The sequence below is a fragment of the Melopsittacus undulatus genome, chromosome 5, assembly GCF_012275295.1.
Source record: "Melopsittacus undulatus isolate bMelUnd1 chromosome 5, bMelUnd1.mat.Z, whole genome shotgun sequence".
NCBI classification, from domain to species: Eukaryota; Metazoa; Chordata; class Aves; order Psittaciformes; family Psittaculidae; genus Melopsittacus; species Melopsittacus undulatus.
In genome coordinates, this window is record NC_047531.1 from 43,178,322 (window position 1) to 43,200,254 (window position 21,933).

General features: G+C 43.7%; 1 protein-coding gene across 1 annotated transcript in view; it reads right to left on the bottom strand.

Annotated features, from left to right (window-relative positions):
- Window positions 1-1,887: 1,887 nt before the first annotated feature.
- GRIN2B (glutamate ionotropic receptor NMDA type subunit 2B) overlaps window positions 1,888-21,933 on the bottom strand; it is a 171,518-nt gene continuing 151,472 nt past the window's right edge. The window contains exons 9-12 of the mRNA XM_005150288.2: window positions 11,392-11,552; window positions 8,944-9,131; window positions 5,670-5,908; window positions 1,888-3,798 (exon numbers count right to left, since the gene is read on the bottom strand). Of these exons, the coding sequence (XP_005150345.1) occupies window positions 1,888-3,798; window positions 5,670-5,908; window positions 8,944-9,131; window positions 11,392-11,552 (2,499 nt within the window). The remainder of the gene's footprint in view (window positions 3,799-5,669; window positions 5,909-8,943; window positions 9,132-11,391; window positions 11,553-21,933) is intronic.

The window sequence follows — 21,933 nt, forward strand, 5'->3', positions numbered from 1 at the left end:
ACAGATCCAGAATAAGCAGGAGAGATTTAGCCAATATCTCTCAGGACAGGAGAGGTCGGTCCATACCCCCACCTCAGGAAAAAGAAGACATATGAAAGGGGAGTTCACCTTCTCACTCCTACCACTGCTCCCTTTCCTTTAGTATAACTTGCATCTAAAATGATACAATGGAAAGAAAAAACTCTCTTACTGATACTAGGTGCACCAGGAAAGCTGTCACTACAACTGCAGGGATGGGAAACCCTAGGCTATTCCAGCTTTGCACCTGTGCTAGTATCTCTCTCGTTCACACAGAGGCACACGCACATGTACGTACACACGCATCTCAGCCTTGCACATCTTGTCTTCATCCCTCAGCACAAGTTTCTGTGCTCTCTGGCATTTATTCAAGCACACCCTTTCACAGGAAGACAAGCCGTGTACTTCCCCTGTACATTCAGTAGTAAATATACATATATATTTCCCATGGGTGCACACACCCTCCTCCCATTTCCACATGTGCAAGGAGGCATTGAAACAGTCCATCAGCACCACCATCATCACACACACTGTTTCATGGCATTTTTCTTCCTCTCCAGCACCATGCCAGCATTGCAGAGGTCACCCTAGTCTTTTTGTTCAGACCTGCTGGCCAAAGGTAGGGAGGGCAGAAGAATGAAAACCCTTTTTCCCTGCCCTACTTGCTGAAAGGACATGCCAAAACAAGCTTGGTGTCCCCTGAAGTGACAGTGACAAAACTCCCCAACTTTCCCTACTCTTAAGCTCTGTTCCACCGTGTTTGTTATCCAGACACCTTATACGATCGTGAATTTATTTTGCTTTCTCCACAAACATTTCAAGTATAAAGTTATCGTATATACTCACGTATAGGCTAACCCACACTATACACTGCTTCCACCCTTGAAGTACATCACAACTAGTGAGTAACTCACAGCTAATGAACCAACCCTGTGCCACTTTCCCCGAACTCCTCTCACCAGTGCAAACCAGCATCCTCTGTCAGAGATCCCAGCAGCCTCCCTCAGAGATCCCAGCAGTGTCCCTGACTCCAGGGTTACTTTCCCAAACTCAGACCCCATTTCCTTTCCATCTCTCTCACTGGTCTGCCAGAGATTCAATGGCTCAAATTGCCACAGTGAAACCACTAGCCAGACCTGCAGACCGGCCTTCTCTCCCTCCCCCCACACCCCTCAGCAGACAATTCAAATTTTTAGCATAAAATTTCTCAGCATATACGCAAATATATATATATATTTCAGCCCTAAACCCCCATAGTCTTCACAAAATAATGTAATGAGAACCTCAGTATAGCTAACATACAAGTGCATCATAAAGTTAGTCATGTTATTTTCCCTTCACTTTCTTCATGTCTTCAAACACTACTCTCTTCTAGGCAGTTTAAGGAAGAGTTGCCTGAGCAAGCATATTTTCCTGCATGTGCCATTACACTGCTTCTGCTGTCTCCTCCTGCCACACACACAGATGTGTATGTACATGCCTTTCTCTGGTGGGAGCCAAGCAAAACCGACACACTAGAGTCACTGATGCTCCACCTCAGCCCACCCCTTCCCTGCCTTTTTCTCCACTTCCTGAAATCATGAGCAAGGATATCCAACTCCAATGTCACTGTAAAGTGCAATGGCCAGGAATGGAGGAGAATGGGAGGAGCGAGAACATGGAAAAAGAGATAAAAGGGAAGGGGTGGGAAGGAGGAGGAGGAAGTGGGGAAACCAAAGAGGTGGCACTTGTCACCAGTGCTGCACTACTCAGAACTCCTGTATCCCACAAACTAAGAATGACCTAGAAGAGTAGCTGATGGGATTGATCCCACCCCACCCTCCCATGCTCCACATACACCCCCAGTCCCTCCCCGTGCTCTTCCCTCACTCAAACATCAGACTCAATACTGGAAAGTTTCTCATAAACATGCCCGTTGCTGGAGCCATTGAAAGCCCTGGGGTTTTTGTTGTTAGGCACACAGGGGTTGGACTGGTTCCCTATACAGATGTCCTTCTGGAAACGGGCTGGCACAGCCCCATGAAGGGCTGAGACCACCGGCTTGTTGGTGGTGACAATAGCTCGGAAGTCTGGCCTGGCTTTGGGCCCTCCTGCCACCACAGGCTGCCTGAAGAAATAAGATTTGCTGCCGTGGAGCAAGCATTGGTCATCCCCAAAAGTGGGGATGAAAGGGTTTTGGGTGACCCGGTCAGGGTAGAGCGACTTGCTAAGCATGTAGCCCCCACTGCTGCCGGGGTTGTTGTGGTGGTGGTAGCTGGTGGCGGGCACTGAGGACTTGTTGTTGGCAAAGGTGGTCTCACTGGCTGGCGTCTCAAACATGTGGGCGTAGGGGCTCCCCTCCAAAAAGCGGCCCTTGTCCTTGAGGCTGACGCTGCGGGGGGCCAGGGCTGAGTCATCCTTCTGCAGGTCCACAAAGGTGTCATAGGAGTGCTGCCGACGGAGCTTGTTACGGTTCTTCTTCTGCACCTTGGAGGCAGAATTGGAAGGGCTCTGAGGATATTTGGAGGAGGAGGTGGCACTGGTGGCCACGGGCACAGGGGCAGGTGGCTGGTCCAGCTCTTGGAGCGAGTTGTCCTCACTGATGTCGTACAGGTTGCCTGCTTTCTTGCAGGCCTCGCAGCGGATGCAAGCCTGGCGGGTGGAATTCTGCCCCACCACTGATGGCGTGTAGTTGTGCACCTTAGAAGGGCAACTGCGGCAGAAATTAGCCCCAGACCGATCCTCCCACTCTAGGTTGGTCAGATTCTTCTCCCATGGTGCTGGGACCCCACTCACAACTCCTCCATGTTTGTGCTCGTTGCTTCCTCCAAACTCGCCTGAGCCATGCTTGTGGTGGGCCCTGTTGGTGCAGGACCCACCCCCTCCTCCTCCTGTGTCACGCTTAAACTCATCTCCCCGCTCTTTGTAGATATCTGTTAGGTCCACGTGTTCCCAGTGTGGCGAGTTCTCTTTGGCTCGAAACTGGTCCAGGTAGAAGTCTCGTAGCCCTTCCTTGTCCCTGAAGTAGCGCTTGTGGTCGGGAGAGCGGGGTGGGCGCCGGCGGTAGGCCAGCTCTATCTCATCAAACTCCCGGCGGGACTTGGCAGAGGCTGGGCGCTTCTTCAGGCTGTCCTTGTACTGCTGCTTCCGCCGCTTGGCTGCGTTGCCCTCAATGTTGCCATAGGTGACCGTGTGAGTGGAAATGTCAGAGACATCAGAGCGGATCAAGTCATCATGGGCCCCGCTGCCCCCGTAGCGGTCACTCTTGAAGGAGAATTTGCCATAAAGGTCACCCAGCTGGCTGTGCTTGGCAGGGGGTAACCCCAGGTCCAAGGGCTTTTTCCCAATGGACCGTGACTGGGCATTGAAGGGGGGGTTGTCACAGTCATAAAGCCCGTCGATGGAGCTGGTGCTGCCAATGCTGTGGGGGCGGTGGTGGTGGTGGTAGTGGTCCTGATACACATTGCTGTCCTTCAGCTGGAGGTTCCCAAAGGTCCTTTCCACCTCACTAATATAGTCACTAAAAAGGTTCTCCTCACAGGGTGGGTTGTTGTAGGACTTGCAGTCCGAATGGGTGAAGCTGCGGCGGTGCTCAGAGATGTCATAGACCGATGACTCACGGCGGATAAAGTCCAGGGCACTCTGTGGTGAGCCATTGACCCCTGACAGGTTGGCCATGTTCTTGGCTGTCCGGAGCAGGCGGAGGATGTTGGAATGGGTGTTGTTCATAGTTGCTGTGGGGGAGTTCATTGCTGACTGGCGTTCCTCAATGGCCACGCCATGGATGCAGCTGTAAATACCCTGAAATGTGAGAAAGCAGAAAGATGAGTGGTCCTTCAAAAACTAAAAAAGGGAATTTGGACTGGGAAACACCCTGTGCAGCAATAGCATACTCCTGTAAGACAGCATGGCCTGTCAGCCTTCCATCTTGAAGCACAATCCAATCAAATTAAATAAGACCTGATCTATCAACTTTTGCTGTTCTGCCCCTTTCTTGCCCTTCACATTTTTCTTCCCCTCCATTCCTCTTTCTCTTCTTTGCTTCATGTCACATCTGTAGGATGCAGGAATACCTGCTTGCATCTGTAAGAGTTACTCAGATTCAGCAGGTGTAACATGGAATTGCAAATGGGGTCAATAATATTTTGGGAACACAGACATCAAGACAAATTATTTTGTGTGGATGAGAGAAAGAGTCTAGTTTGGCCCTTGAAATTCATCTGGACATCAGTGAATCAATGAGACTGAAGCTATGTTTAAAAAGGAACAGCTTCATTTGTCTTAAACTTAGCTACATTAATCACCAGAATAGATTAGCAAAGGAAACAGAGAAAGAGCAGTTCTGTCAAATAGGTATTTAGGTCTTTTGCATCTGGATGAGTGAGGTACAGTAGAATTTTTAATTGCATTCTGTTAAATTTAACACTGGTAACAGGCTCCAAATTGACATTGCTGAAAGCAAAAGTACTCTGTTCAACTTCAAATCAGTCAGCAGAAGTGCCTGAATCCTCCGCATTCACCACTACCTCATTTCATCCATGACACAGATGGTTTACAAGGGCTCTCCCTAGGAGCAGAAGGAAAGGGGCTCATTTATTCCCTGGTCTGCCAAATGGTGCCTTCTGATGAAAGTGAGTTGTGAAATGGACACCATCACATCATGTTACCATGGTTTCTGAGCAGCCAGCAAATGATTAACCCTTTCCAAGACTTTTCACCGACCTGGTCCGAGTCTAACTGATAACCCCAGAATGAAAGAATCTGTAGTTAGCTAAGGGTCACCAAATACAATTCCCATCTTATCTCCAGACTAAACCAGGCTAGAAACTAATACTACAGGAAGGATGCTGTGTCCCCTGCATCCAAAAGCTTTGCCATTTCTCCTCAACAATATGTTGTGTAGCAATTATATACTCCTTGCACAATCAAAGTTAATTCTGTTACACAGGTCGCTGAGGTCAAAAATGCTGAGATTTGACTTCATTTCAGAATGGATCAAGAGAAGGGACCAGTGGCTTGAAAGAAGAAAAAAAAAGCTCCAAATTACACTCTGCTAGCTATACTGATAGCAAAAAGATGACTCAGAAATTACTAGAACCTGCTTTAAATGCAAATATTACACCCTAAGGCTGATTTGCATAAAGTGATTGCTAAGTTTCTGTGGTCATCCTCTCCACATGGTTTAGGGTATGGCTTTTGGTTAGGGACTTCTGACTGTCAAAGGCAGCACACTTCTAGTTAACATAAGGTCAGCTGAAAAGCTGTAATATAGAGGACAATGAAAAACTCCTGAATTTCTAATCATATTATCCACAATTACTTACTTGCTGTTCAAATTTGTCCTCTCACAACTCACACTGGAGGATCAGACAGTTACAGTTAACTTCTCCTTATACTGCATTTTCATTTCCATGTGAAATTTCCATTTCCATGTGAAATTTCCATGACCATAATCCATCAGAGAGCAGAGTTATCACAGAAAAACATTAGATGCTTTTGCAACATTAAGGGTGAAAAAATTCCTTAACTTTAGCTAAGGATAGCCTTTATCCTGCAGACCACTACTCCATGCCACCTGTGTGTTAGACAGTCATGGTGGATTTCCCCACCTCCAGTACCTACGACTGCCTGAATAAAGCCTCTCTTCCTCCCCGCTAGCTAATGACACTCACTCTGCTGATGGAGAAGACCACACCGGGCTTGCCAGAGCAGACACCCATGAAGCAGTGGCGGAATTGCCAGTAGAAGAGATGTTCACAGATGAAGGTGATGAGACTAAGGGCCATGGCTGCTCCCAGCATGTAGAAGACACCTGCCATGTTATCTATATCCAGCTGGCTGCTCATAACCTCATTCTTCTCATTGTGACAAATTCCAGTGAGCCACAGTGCTTCCAGCTCCTCCATCTCCCCTAGAAAGACAAAGAGAAGGAAAGAAACATGTTAGATAGCCCTGCAATGGTTAAAGACCTCAAGCTGGAGAAGACTGAAAGCAAGAATCTGATATAAGTTCATTTCCAGTGGTCATGTTCTTTTGCCACACATATTGCATCCATGAAATATCCTGACTGCCTTTTTGTTACTTTCTGGGCAGGTGCAATTTGACACAGAGGGCAACAGCATTTTTTTCTACAGCCAGATATTAACCACTAAAAGCTGTATCACAGGACACAACTATCACACTTGTCAAATGTCTGCAGTAAGATCCTGAAAAAGTTGTCCACCAGATGACTGAAGAGATGGCCTAAAAAACTTCCACTTTCATGTTAGGTCAATGAGAGAAAAAATCTGTGACTGACACAAGTAGACAAAAATGAGTCACTTCTACAGGAAATCGCGCATTTTCAGCTCAAAATTGAAAATGTTCTTTTTTTTTTAATCAGAATGTCTGATTTCGAATGTTTCCATCATATCTGTAGCTCATTCAGACTAGGTACAATGTTCCCAAAATATTTGTGCATTTTTACCTGTTTTTCTTCCCTTCAATTTTGTTGAAATCCAACAATATCAGACTCTTTGACCAATCAAAAATATTACCAATTTGTATCAGCTAGGAACGAATGTTCTGTAGTCTAATTTCATACCCCACTTACTGCCATTATGGTATTTTCATGAGTGGAGAGAAAGAAAGATAAACTCTCACATACACACATATTGAGACATTCAGAAACAAACTAGTTTTGTAGGTTGGCAATTCCTTTCATGCTGTTGGGAAAGTTAGTTTTTTCTCATTTTTAACTTCTAGCCCAGTGACAGAGGGAAAAAGTATGTATATTTGTGCTGCCATAGCACAGGCTTTAAAGCTTTAAGGAGAACTTACATATCTTTCTGAAATAATACACATTAGGGTGTTTAAGAGACAGAACACGCTATCTGTCAGGTGGCAAATTTTCAGAGCTATGTTCTTTCTGTATTTGTCATACCATATGTTATTTTGAGATTTCAGGAAGAAAAAACAAAGACAAAAACAACTTATAAATAAAATAACCTGTGAAATTTGTTTATTAAAAAAGAGACACAATAAGTCTTAATACGTAATGGAAAGAGAAAGACAGGAAAATATTTTCTAAGAAGGAATTCCTTGTCCCACAGAACTATAATGTTCTGAGTAAAAAATCACTCCAAAATATGCTTCTGAGTCTCAAGTCCTCCCTTGTTTTTTTAGGTTTCAGAAAATCATAGAATCATAGAATGGTTAGGGTTGAAAAGGACCTTAAGATCATCCAGTTCCAACCCCCCTGCCATGGGCAGGGACAGGGACATCTCACACTAAACTATGTCACCCAAGTCTTTGTCCAACCTTGCCTTGAACACCATCAGAGATGGAGCACTCATATCTTCTCTGGGCAACCCATTCCAGTGCTTCACCACCCTTACAGTAAAGAACTTCCTCCTTATATCAAATCTAAACTTCCCCTGTTGAAGATTTAACGCATTACCCATTGTCCTCTCACTATAGTCCCTAACAAAGAGTTCATCCCCAGCATCCTTACAGGCCCCCTTCAGATACTGGAAGGCTGCTGTAAGGTCTCCACACAGCCTTCTCTTCGTCAGGCTGAACAGCCCCAACTTTCTCAGCCTGTCTTTATACAGGAGGTGCTCCAGCCCCCTGATCATCCTCGTGGCCCTCCTCTGGACTTGTTCCAACAATTCCATGTCCTTCTTACGCTGAGGAAACCAGAACTGTACACAGTATTCTGAATGAGGTCTCACAAGAGCAGAGTAGAGGGGCAGGATCACCTCCTTCGACCTGCTGGTCACGCTCCTTTTGATGCAGCCCAGGATATGGTTGGCTTTCTGAGAAGCAAGCACACACTCCAGCCGGCTCATGTTAAGTTTCTCATAGACCTACACCCCCAAGTCCTTCTCCACAGGGCTGTTCTGAATCTCTTCTCTGCCCAACCTGTAGCTGTGCCTGGTGTAGGACCTTGCATTTGTCATGGTTAAACTTCATAAGGTTGGCATCAGCCCACCTCACAAGTTTGTCAAGGTCCCTCTGGATGGCATTCCTTCTCTCCAGTGTATCAACTGAACCACACAGCTTGGTGTCATCGGCAAACTTGCTGAGGGCACACTCAATCCCACTGTCCATGTCACCGACAAAGATGTTAAATAGGATCGGTCCCAACACCAATCCCTGAGGGACACCACTTGTTACTGGTGTCCAGCTGGACATTGAGTCATTGACCACAACTCTTTGCATGCAGCCATCCAGCCAGTTCTTTGTCCACTGAGTGGTCCACCTATCAAATTGATGTCATGTGGGACAGTGTCGAACACTTTGCAGAAGTCCAGGTAGCTGAGATCAACTTCTCTACCCCTGTCCATCAATTCTGTAGCCCCATCATAGAAGGCCACCAAATTGGTCAGGATTTCCTCTTAATAAAGCCATGCTGGCTGTCACCAGTCACCTTGTTGTTTTTTATGTGCCTTAGCATGCCTTCCAGAAGAATCTGCTCCAAGATTTTGCCAGTTACAGAGAATGCCAGAGAAAATCTGAGTTAACTCTTTCATCCAGAAATATTCCTTTTAATTTTATAAGTGTATGTCTTAATCTTGTCTAGAACTATAAAGTGTGGGATAACCACAGAAAGTCCAGTATAATTAGTGGGTTTAGGCATGGCAAAACCTCAAAGCTAGTTAAAAGTTCACAAGAGGAATCTTGTTTTAACAAGATATTCTCCACACAAAATATTTTTCAAACACACATCTGAGCTGGTTCTGTGAAACCTTTAGTACTTTTGACATTGCTTTTGATGATACTGCCATCCTGCATCAACAACATAAAACAAGCGACATCTCACATTTTGGTGCAATGCCTCTTAACAAACCCTTGTTAGTAATTTCCTGTTCTCAACTTGAATCTGAAGCAACAGAGCTAGGAACATCTATTTCTTACATGCAAAACTAGGTATTTCTTAGGAAAACTAGAACTCCTGTCACTTACCGTCTCCAAAAAGCTGTAAAATGGCAAGATCAACCTGGCGCTTCCAGCCTGAGTCCTTTTGGATGGCAATGCCATAGCCAGTGGAGGCAAACACTTTCCCACTCCCAATCGTCACCAGCTTGCAGCCTTCATCTCTGCCAGCCATGTAGTTTAGCACTGCTGCATCATAAATGAAAGCATCCAACTTCCTGCACATGTGTAAGAAACAAGAGAGGTGTGGCACAAAACTGATAGAATCTGTGTGAGTTCAAAGGTGTTCTCAGGTAACTAAGGCAGACATTAACCTCTTTCAGATAGACTACAATAACTTGGATCTTTACCTTCCTCAGAGTTAACTAAAATCTGAGGCTAGAACCTGTGTACTAGAGGAAGCTAGGTTATAAATGAGGACTGTCTATTTCTTTCTGACTCATTGATAATCACCATTTTTGATTGGAAAGAAAACGTGGAATACAAACATACTGCATGATGAAGATCAACAAAGAGGAAGTCAAGGACATCTATAGTCCTAAGAATAGCTTATATTTCTGTGCTGTCTTTCATCTTAAGGGAACCTAAAATGTTTTAGAAGCTGTATCAATAACAGTGAAGTAGGGGGTGGAGTAAGGAAAAGATTATCTCAGATTCAGACTGCTGGCATGACTTAGCTGAGCAAAACGTATTTTTTTCAAATCAAATATAGTCATGATGTCACTCCTTGGTTACTGTGAAAAGCACTAATATATCTTTACCTATGTCAAGTGGCCACCATAGCAGCTTTATGATTTACCAGGCTAAGTACCTCTTCGGCAAAGAGTGCTTAGCTGAAAACCTAAAGAAAAATTCAGTTTCAAGACAGAGAAATGCCTATTATGGGCTGGGCTGGGTAGACAGCACAACAGACTGATGAGAGCCTTCCTCTCATTGCAATAAATTGATTAGGGTGTGGGAAGCGGTCTCAGGGGGGCTGCATATTCCACATAACTGAAGACAGGCGATGAGTAAATCCTCCCACTAGATCTGAAATGGAGCACTTTGCAATAGAAGACCAAAGATCTTCCACCTTGCACATTCTCACATCCATGCTATCTTTTCAATCCACCTCCTGCACATATATTTCCAGTATGGTGATTATCTCTGTGCATATCTGTGGGGAAGTCTGTCCAAGTGTGGATATGAAGCCAGGATGCCATCTATTGCAAGTGATAAGCTCTATTTCATCTATACATTTGCAGGACAGAGCATATTTATTTCCAGGATGATGACTTTCCTGGCAAATGTACCTTCCCAGGATGACATCCAACAATAGTACAATCATTTATAATGGGCTTCGAGCCTCTGAACCTGGCAAACAGGTTTAGGAATAGTCATTCAATCTTGTAATTAAATTGGCTGAACATCTTCATTTGTGCTTTGGAATTAGCTTTCTCATAAGAGTGCAACACAAATGTAAGCATAAACATTGGTGTTCTTTTTTTTCACTGCGGCTGGGCTCTGACAACCAAAATTGTCAGCTTGGGGAGGAGGTCTTTGATTATAAAGGACAAAGGCTTGCAAAATAGCATTTAAGTTAGCTCCCTCACAGATTCACTGTTATTAAAATAGGATGAGCTGTTCAAACATACTGTTTGCAAATTATTTTTCCCACATTTCCTAAATTACCCAAGGAAATACTCTCATTTTATATACTTCCTTGTTATTCAAACAACATTTTGTTCAGCCCTTGATGCTAAAAAATTCCAGTGAGAAGGGCTACTTCCAAACTACTTGCTTCAAGCACACCTTCTATTATACTGTATTAGCTAGAGATACACTGGGGTGGGATTAGTCTGTCAAGGATTGTTTCAATTTCCTAATTAACATAATATTTTATACACAGAAGGAGGGAAAACAACTGAATTTCCAGATGATGATATAAGTGCACTGAAAAAAACTCTGTCCACAGAGGTCTGTGAGCTTTTCCTGTGCACATGGAAGAACACATCAACATGAAACATCTTGATGAAGCAAAGTCTTTGGGACTAATATACACAAGACTAAAATGCACAAGGATACAGACGACTTTTTTTGGGTTTTGGTTTGTTGTTTTTTTTTTTTTTTAACTGTCTTATAAACACATTAGAGGCAGAAACTCTTGTTCAGATCTCAGTAGAAAAGCCTGGCTAAGAGAACCACAAAATTATTCTCCTGTGCTGTGTTTGGTCTTGTTATACTCTTAACCATAGAATCATAGAATAGTTAGGGTTGGAAAGGACCTTACAATCATCTAGTTCCAACGCCCCTGCCATGGATATGGATGTCTCATGCTAGTCCATGTCACCCAAGACTGTCCAACCTGGTCTTGAATATCACAATGGAATGATAATGGATGCTTATTTTCCAAATTCCACAAAAAAAAAAAAAATCCAGACAAGCATGCAAAGAACTAAGGTTTCTTTGGTGAGTAAGCATGGAAGAAGGAAGTCTCACCCAGTCTTCAGCGAGAACAGTGCATCATCCACCCCCCTCTGATTGAACTTCACCATGTAGCTGTGCATTTCAGGGTAGTTGTTGCGTATGTTCCTTTCTGTGCTGCCATTGGGAACTGTCCCGAAGCGGAAAGGGGGTGAGAAGTCGTTGGGTTTCTGGAACTGGAGAGACAGAAAAAGAACATTTCTCACAATCTTTCAGCAAAAAGCAGTCATCTGAATGGGAGAACACACTCTTCTCTTTATTTTACTGTTTTCAAACACAGACATCTCCTTTTAGTGTCTAAGAACCAAGAGGCGAATCTGAGCAACCCAGTATCTTTGTCCACTCTGGATTAAGTGCATAAAATAGCCAGTAATCAAAGATTAAAAGGTTAGATAAAAGGAAAAAGGAAAGGGGAAAGATAACAGTGGCTTTGGAACACGATCAAGGAGAGATTTTAGAAAAAATCTGTGTATTTTATCCAGTGTCATTTAGTTTCTAAAAAGTATATTTTTCAGCTCTGTGGATGCTTTTGCACTTCTTGATTCTGACTGAAGTAGAAAAGCAATTAATGAGGAGAAATGCCTCCCAAAACACCTCACACCCACTTCACCAAATGAATGATCAGCTTTCAAACTTTTGGGCAAATGTTCCAAATGAAATGCTATTAGTGGCTGCAAGTCACTAGTAACATTCAGCGCTAAGAACTGGCTGGCAAAATACTCCAAACCTTTAGCTGCTCCTAAGAAATACATCCATCATAACATTCCCTTACGTCTGCAAGGCTGTGAGGTTTTATATGCCACTTGTTTAACTCAAGTCATAATCAATGCTCTCTGGGATTTTATGAGCAGTAAAATTTAGACTGTCAATTATCAAAACTGCTTAAAACTCCTAGAACCAGCAGACAGGAAGGAGCACAGAACTGTAAGCTAGGAACTGAATAAGCAGTACAGATAAAATTGCAAAAGTAGGTTAGATGGAGGGAAGCTCCATGATACTTCAAGCAGTAGCTTGCTTGGTGCTAATTCTTGACTCTCAACTGTGACTGCATATTTGGATGATCTTGAGAAGCATGCTAAAAGCATACTGAAAATCAGACCATTTCTCACCAACAGTTCACCTGGTACATGAATATATGCAGTCACGAACTGCTACCTTCTACAGTGGAATTGTGGCTGCTGTCTACAACTGTAGCTTAAAAGAAACACATGCAGATGAGCCTTATTCTTGAGTTCTGCTCAAAGACAATTGTGAACCTAGTTGACTCAGCTGAGGAGGCCAAAGTTGCTAAAGCTCATTCGTAACGTCTCAACAATAACCTCAAACACAAGCTGTGTCAATGATGCAGAGGTGGTAGGTGAACATACCATTCACATCACTTTCTGTGTACCAGTCAACTCATCTGGTTGTGCAAAGAATCACTCTCCAGTTTGGACGGTGAGATGAGCTGGCTTGTGCATGCACACAGAAGTGTGTGAGAGAGAAGACATGTCCTATTTCTTTAAGCCAAAATTAAATATCAGGGAGGTTTTTGAAACACGGGTTGGCACCTCATCAGGAAAAAAAAAAAAAAAAAGAGGTTTCACATAGCACAAAACAGGCAGTAAGGTGGCTTTTAGAACCTTGTCACACCCACTAGGGATGAAAACAAATCCATAGCTACCAAAATCTGTAAAGAAAGTAAACTTTGATGGGAGAAAAATCACTGCAGCATGCTAAAACAGGTGTTTGCAAAGTGGGCAACTTGCTTTCCCAGGGCCTGCACCCCCCATCCCCAAAGAGCCCTCCAACAAAGTGAAGTCAGGCCCAACCAACATTGGTGTGATCTCAGCTTCAGCATGCCCTCTGGAGTGGCAGCAGATGTGAGAGCCTCTCTCTGGGACCAAACAGTGTTAAGAGAACAAAGAGCCCCCATCCAATGTCCATTCTATGTCTCCAGTCTCCATTCCCAGTGACAGGATCTCTAGTTTTGCCTGCTTCTATGACTATGTCTAAGAACTGGAGTAAGGATTATAGAGTCAGGCAGGGCTGTGATGAGGAAAATGATCCCACCTTTGAACTACCCTTTGTCCTCCCTGAGTTCAAGGGCCCAACTCAGTGGCCAGAGGTGAAAGGCTCCATGTTTAATATTTAACTTCCTGGGAAATCAATAAATTAATTAAAGCAGTTTTATTGAATGAAATGACTGTTTTCAGCAACTAGAAAAGCATGTTTGTAGAGAAGGAAGCCAGGCTGGTGGCTTCTACACATCGGAGAAGTAGCAGTGGTACATGCACGCAGCTTCCTGTCAGGTGATAGCAGATGAAAAATCCCTACATTTGTCTCTTGGAAGTAGGTGGGCACAGCTCAATCCAGGGATGAAGGGATCTTCAAAGATCTCTCCAGAGCCAAGAACTGCTGTGCTTTTCTGAGCTTGTTTCTTCCCCACACAACTTACTGAAGGAGGAAGAAGACACAAGCCTTCCCAGAAAATATATGGGGAGGAGCATGTCCTCTTCTGGCAGCATGGTGGAGGAACATGTGTGGAGGAACTGGAGAAGATCCATGAGGAAGAAAGTTAATTGACCGTGTTGTCAAAAAGTTCAGTAAAGAAAATCACTTGTTTGGCTCCTCCCTGGGGCTGGGAGAGTTGGCCTGGATCAGAAGTGTTAGCCCCCAGGAAGCAGGGTACTTTGGCGGGCTGGTCTAGAGAGAATCTGTGAGACAGGAGACAGGAGCAGAGGCATAATGCAGGGGTCATTACATGGAGGCAGCCTGTGCAGAGGTAATCTTGATGCTTTAGTAAATATTGACGAAGGAATTAACCATAGACATTGACATTAAAGGGTCAGAATTTAGATTAATGAGAGAACTGTCCCATCATTTCATATGCTTCTCCTGCCAGAGCCCTAAGTCACAACTGCTCTACCTCAGGCATTTCCAAAGAGGAGACTTGTGAAGCTCTAGGGAAAAAACTTTGCAATAACAGGGAAGGGGAAGATAAGCAACTGTACCAGTTGCTGAGCAAAACCAGCTGCAGAGAGTCGCAGGGAGCAGCAAACAATGCTGTACAGGTACCATACTTGTAGGAGCTGCCCATCACTCTTCCCACCAGCAGGAGCCTGGTCCTGCTGCCCAGCTCTACCTGCCTGGAGGGGTGAATTCCTGAGAGGGAATCTGCAGGGCTCAGCTGCAGCCCTGCAGCCAAAGACCCCTTGATGGGGGTGTACCTCACCTGCAGCCTGCAACTTGCTCACCATGGGGCATTGGTCATGAGATTATGCCTTTTAGCCAAGGTGATGTGACATGCTCTCACTCAAGAAAGAAATCCCTTAGATAGCTGACTTCACATCAGATGTGGGACAGAAGTTGGTGCTGGAAATCAGGGTGGGAAGCAGACACTAAATGTGCCTGAAGGGCTGGGATAGCTCTGGAATATAAGAGGCCTGTGTTCAGCAGCTGTCCACCTCTTCAACCCCTTACTTAACAAACTGAAATCAAGAAGCGTTAAATCCAAGTCAGAGCATGGCTTTGGAAAAAGTAACCTCTCAGAGTCAGAGAGCAGAAATCCTCCTGCTCTGAAGAGTGATAAACACACAGGCTGGGGGCTATTAGCACATTCAGAGTGGAGAGCCCCTTTCCTGCTCCCCCCAAAACTCACCATGAGAGCTGTTGACAGCAGCAGTAAGAGCGGGTTTAAGTGACTTGTCTGGCAGAGCTGTTTCATTAGCAATTTGGAGCCATGCCGAGCAGAAAGCAGCATTGTTCTCAGATGTTCGAATATCAATCTGCATAATGAAACAGGTGATAGGAGCGCTTCCCATTTAGGCAGCCATGATTGGAGGGGATTCAGGAATGAGAGGAAGGGGTTATGTCTAATTGGCCACAATTAATTTGATGAGAATTTTTTTTCAATATATTGTCTATCACCAAATGGTTCCTACAGAAAAGCGCATCTGCACTTATTTATCTGCCTCATGTAGGCCCTGTTTACGCTGTAGAGTATTTGCCAATAGCATTGAAATCAGTTTCCCAAACTCAGCAAGCTCTCACAACAAAAGGCTCTTTTTAATCAGCTGATCTACTTTTACATTGCTTAAAGAAAAAAGGAATAATCCCCTGCTGGATAACATAATGAGCTGGCAAAACTTGGTGTGAGTGTGTGTGTATGTGTGCAGTGCCTTACTGTTACATAGCTTCTCTGGGAGGGCTCCTTTCACTTTATAAGGCCCAGACCCTCAGTTTAAATTTTCTACCACAGGAAGCTCCACAGCTCTGACCCACCAAAATAAAGCCCACAGGTTCAGCTCCTCTGTTACCTGCAAGTCCAAAAGAGCTCGAGCCCATGCTAAATACTCGGGGTTCAGTTCATTTGCTCAAGTGTTAAATGCCAAGTTGAGATGCTAAGGGAATTTCACCCTGGGAGCAGGTCTTTCATAGCCCCTGCATCAGATTTTCCTATCATTGGAGGGTATTTTGAATACTCTGGTGCACCCAGATTGTCTCTAGACACCTACATTTGCACACAGGAATCCTACTACTGGACCATTTGCCCTCAGGACAACTTCTCCCACCGCAAGTACAGGGAGACAGTTGCTGGGGGCAGCAGACAGCTCAAAGTGCCCACACTCTCTTGAACTTGCCCATCAGGCATCAGTCACAACCTTTTCTGCAGACACCTATAAGTAGCACTCTGCTTGCCTTTTTGGCAGCTGTGCAACCTTTAGATATCTGTTGTGGCACAAGCCAAATATCTCTTAAAAAGATGGCATTTATTAGTGAGCCGCAACATAAGATTTAGTGGTATCAGGTTACAAAAGTCCATGCTTGAGTGAGTAATTTTAGCACAATGTCTCTGCATTGCCCAAACATCCTTGATTGGTTCCTCTTGCTCTGGTTCAGCTGCATGTCACTGCAGTCACTTAGCACCTTTCTTTGCTGCCTGAGAATGCTGCTTGCACAGGAGATTCACCCAGAACTTATTAAAAATTGAAGAGTGGGCCAGTGGTTTTCAGGTCTAATTCTGAGGTAGCTCTATGCTTACACTTTGGTCTTGATAAACCATGCATATCCACAGCAACATTTCTTGCCCAAGCCATCTTGTTTCTGTATTCTCTCTTTCAGCCAGGAAATAAACTTCTTCACAGCTAATGCATTAGTCTCAAAGACACGAGACTTGTCCTATTCATATCTGCAAAATACGCCATTTTTGTTCCTGAGCTGCACTATGAACAATGCCACAGAACCACAAACCTAGATCTGGCTCTGAGATGACTGCTCTGGTGGATCTCTCCTAGACATCATTGTTCCTGACAGCTCTAAATTCAACCTGCAGGGGATGATGGCTGGACCTGGAAACTCCCCTCTCTATTCCCTGTACTACCTAGACCAGGCTTTTATTATTGGAAAGTTCTTCCAAGTGTCTGAACTAAAATTTTCCTGCTGCAATCCAACTACAATATTTTCCATTATCTTCACCATTGATATGGAAATTAAAAGTGTCTTCTTCTCTAAAGGTGAAGGTGTCTTTTTCTTCTTCAGAAACATTTAATGTTTCTGAAGACCACCAAGCTGCTTCTTCTCCATGTTCTTGCACTGAAGCCAAAGTGACCCAATTTCGTCAGTCTTATTAGCTGTATTATCAGGAAATGCAACCATTCTTGCTGTATCCAGTACGTCTTACCTTGGCTTGACTTTGTTTGGACATGCTCTCCACCGTACTAAGAACATTCTGATTGGGACCCAAAGATACTGGGAGAATATTACACTAAAAAGGCTCACAGCAATACAATGGAAGTGTTACTAATAAGAGTCAATGATCATTATTATTCTCCTCAGTGACTCTCTTATATCAACTTTGACAAAACTGTGGCCCATCACCTGTCCTGGTAGAGGAAGTGCTCTACGGATTCCCAGAGTGAAATTTGCTCTATTGATATGTTACTGCAGGGCACTTTCACATTGCTACAATAGCATCCCAGCTAGGAGCATGCCAGCCCAACAGCATAGGTAGAAAGTCATAGCACTGGTACAATAATATGTGAAGAGATCAGACTAAAGAGAATGTGCTGCTCATTCTCCTATTACTCACTAATTTGTTGTACAGATACTTCTCAAGCTTCATTCCTAAAGCATCCCCCTCCCCTCTGCATTCACCTAGTTTTGGTATTGCAAACAGTTTTTTACTCCCAAGGAGGAACTCACAGCCATTTCTAAATAACTACAAGTTTTCAAATCCTCTTATTACCTGAGCTCCAACTTCCTCTATTCTTCATTCCCTCACAGTATCACCCTCTACCTTCTCAACAGCAGCTGGGACTCTTCTCAGCTCAGAATCTAGTCACCATATCAACTCTTCCTGATTGTTGGGACCAGTGGAAGAAATCAGCCTTAAGACTGCAGTGTCAAAACCCCGGTTTCTTGTCTTCACCAGTCAAACAATACATGACTCAACTTATAAACACAAAAAAGAGGAAAAAATAAAAAGGGGAATGAACAGCATCAAATCTAATCTAAGTCAGTTTTAGGAGAGCATAAAAATACCTTGTGCTCCCTCAGACTTTGACTTTGTGGTTTATCTTATTATTCAATACTTGGTGATCTTTCAGATTCTCTGGTCTCACTTTGCATAGTGCTTTCACCCATGAATTCCTCTAGATAAGTCTGAGAAAGGAGTTATCAGTTAGTGCAGCTGACTGCAGCAAAGTTGGCAAAGAATTAGATTAATTTTTAAAGGAAAATGTAGGATGGGTCAGACCCACGAACAAGAAATAAAATATCTTTGAATGTCTGGTGGTGAAATAGGGACACGTGTGGGTCAGGGAAGGGAACACAGCAACCTAGTGACAATGCAAAGGTGGAAGGGGGGGAGGTGAAAGCAAAAGAAAGGAGTTCAAATATAGCAACTTCAAAAATAGTTGCCCTTGCAAAATAACTGAGGTGAAAGCGCGATCCAATTGGTGGAAGAAGCCGCCATCACATGCAGTTATTGCCAGAGCAATGCACACAGTGGGACTGAGCAGCCTCTTCACAAGCTGGATTGCTATGTGCAGGCTTGTTCTGTGCTGCTTCTGCAGAGCTGAAGACTGAAAACCTTGGCAGCACAGCATCACCCAAAACAGATGGCATTTCAGGGGTCCCATGTCTTCCACAGCCAGGGTTACATACACATGCTGGGACCACACTGCCTTTCTGCTGATCCAGGCATTATGGCAACACCAAGCCTTTGGAGCCCCTCAGGGATCAGGCCATCACATGTGGATAGAGTCCACTCACCACCACTAAACCAGGTGTCTTCTGGGTGTTCCAAGTGTGTGAGCATTATGCAGCATATGTGCAGCTTCTCCACCCAAAAGGTAACATTAAGGCTTTAACATTTGCTCAGGACCCATTTGGCAGGCTAGAGGCTTCAAGTCAGTCACAGGGTTAGGAGTTCTTTAAGTTTGGCTAGAGAACATCATTTGTAGTGGGAACACTGAGCTTCACTAGTTGGGGACAAAAACTTCTTGCACAGCCCTAGTATTAGTAGGTGTGATAGTAGATGAGCAGAGTCCTATCTGTTGCCCTATGGATCTTATCTACAGTACACTTAACTTTTGCTCGCCTGCATGTAGAGAATGGAGATCACCTCTTTATCCCAGTATCAAATCATGCCATGTATTCCACCCTTGGAAGACAGCTTCCTTGGAAGCTAAACACAATGGGGCAAAAGGCACCTACTGAATAATTCCAGGCAAGCACAGAACAGAAATTAGTGAGGCAGAAAGATGCCAGCTAGTACATTTATGTTTATATCATTAGAAGTGTAGATGTTCATTCAGAGGGAGAAAATTAACTGATGAAAAAGACCTTGAGAGGAGAGGTGGCAGCTAAGTACAGAGGAGTTTGAAATCTGTTTTGTTTGCACATGAGACAGCTGGTTAACAAATTATGATATACACTGTGAAATTCAGAGGATGTACTTTGATGGGGGAGCAATTCCATTTTTCATTCATTTTCACTAAGAAAGGCAGGTCAGAGCCTTCCATGTTCCAAGCACTAATAGTAGCCAACCTGCTTCAGCACCTTGTATGCAGGTACCAATAATGGGGCAATAAGGTAAAACCCTGCACAAGTCCAGCAAACCTTCCAAAGACTTCAGGGGACAGCTTTTCATTCAAGTAATTAGAAAAGCCTAGTCATCATATCAGAGCAATTTCTTAAGCACTTCTGTAGTCATGGAGGCAAAGCAAAAAGAAGGGAACTCAATAAGACAGTATGTGGGGAATCTCAGCACCATCCCAGAGGTGGGAGATGACACCTTCCTTTAGCCTTCTGCAGAAAGCTGCCTCCCATCTGCAAATGGACTACAGCAGAGGAATGAAAGCTGTAGCAACCCCATGTGGGTCCCAGGGCACCAGAGCAGGTACACCTGAAGCAAGCAAGACTGCTGGGCTACTAGGACCCAGGGGAATTTTTACCTTGAAGAGCCAAAGGCCTGGGAGAAGGAGGGCTCCTGGAGTAAAAAAGCCTGGGAAGATACAACTATCAAGTATACATATGTACGCATAACTTCAAATGTCACGGTTGCTAGGCATAAGCAATGAAAGGGGGAGGAGGGCTACTGTATTTTCTTTTAATCCTGTAGATCTCATCTTTCCATCTCCTCCCCCCCAAAAGTTCAGCCCTGATCACTCATATGAGGGAGGCCAGCTCATCTCAGGCTGCCAAATCCTGGTGGCAGGGCCACTGTCTTTTATTTGACTGCAGAGTGCCAAGTACATTTATGGCACTGTATAAATAATAAACAAAAATATTCATCGCTTCACTCTCCGCTTACTTATACTGACGTGAGAAACAGGACAATCCTTTGCTCTCTCTGACTTCCTTCCCCCTTATGCAACTCTCCAAAGATGGCTTTTTCCAGACTGCTAAACAATTAGCACAGAAGCAACCAAATTTGTCCAGAGCCTCCAATGGGTTACCTCCAAGAGCCAGTTAAAAGGAAGATGAAAAGGAAAAGTCAGTGGTGGCCAAGGTCTGGGAAAGGCCAGGACCTTGTGGTGGGGAGAATGCAAGAGCTGCAAGCTAAGGACAGTGCCACGGTCCCTTTGCCAGCATCCCTCATCCAGTGACTCTCATCTGTGCCACCAGCAAAGCCCAAGGGGTTGAACTCTCCTTTTCCAACAGGATGAATTAAGCCTAAAGTCTGAGTTTCCCCTTCCCTTGTATCTTACCTGCTTAAGTTCTCAACTAAACTGCATTTTAACTAACACTAATCCTGAAGTGTTCCATTACAAGTTTTTACTGCCATTAAATGCCTCCAGATCAATGGAAGAGAATCCTGAGAGACTGAGTCAAGGCTAAATCATATCGTAGCCTACTCACTGCTCTGCACTACACAGCCCTGAGCTTAGAAAAAGAGGGGAAATGGCAAAAAAAGTAATACTGAAGTGGGGCAGGGGAGAAAAAGCATGCTTGAAAAAAACACTGACTTTAAACTTTTATAGCCTTAAAATTACAGAATCACTTTTTAGCTCACAGGCACAGTGATTTGTTCCAAGGATCTCAGAAAGCATAACATCATGCCAATCTAAAGAGTGCTGAATGACTAAATCTATAATAAATGTACCCATCTACAACTGTAAAAAGTTATCTAAGACCATACTTAAGTACACAATAAATTTAAGTCACCAGTTAGAAAGTTCTATTACTAATATAATGAGATTCTGCAGCTATTTCAATAGCTATTAATAGGAAGACTTTAGCATAATATGTAATTACACAAACATATTCTGCACTGTATAGTATTTGTAAATAGTTCATGATATAGTAACTGATGATTTACAAAGGGGTGCAGAGAAACCATCGGATTTTAAGACAAAATTTCAGACTATCAGAAAATATCAGACTTAGATTATTTGAATTTTCTGCCTTTCACTATGAACCAATATTTGTTATACTAAGCACTAACGTTATATATAAAGGTCATATTTAAGCAAAAGACTGCACGCAGTTCAACTTATTTACAGGAAGATGTATTCACAATGAAGCACTGCAGAAAGAAATTCAACTCTATCCCATGACATAAGGTTTTGAGACTTAATTACTTTTGACGGTTGTTGGTCAAGCAGTGTACATTGGACTCCATGCATTTTGAAAAAGGTTTGATCTGTCACTAGAGTATAGAGTTGAAATTGGCATAATCTTACTTCTGGACAGATAATTCATATCTTTACAAAGGTGTCCTCACAATAAAAGTCACACTGCTGTTGAAAGGACTTCTTATTTTCTGCTTTTGGATACCATCACGTAAAACTTCTTTTGCATTGTGCAGAAATGTGTGAAAGTACCAAAGATGTCTGTTGATAGCAAATGCACAATCCCATGAAAGATTTGTTCTGCCTTCAAGCCATCTGGTTAGACAACCTTCCTCTTACAGACCTCACAAGGTACAAGAGTAACCCTCACTTTTGGTCTCCTTAGAAAATTCCTAGCTGATAGATGTACCCTTTCTGCATTTTATCTAGAGTTCTCCAGAATAGGTATTTGTTGTACAAAAGCTGCAAGCTCAAAAAAGCATGTGCATAATAGCCCATT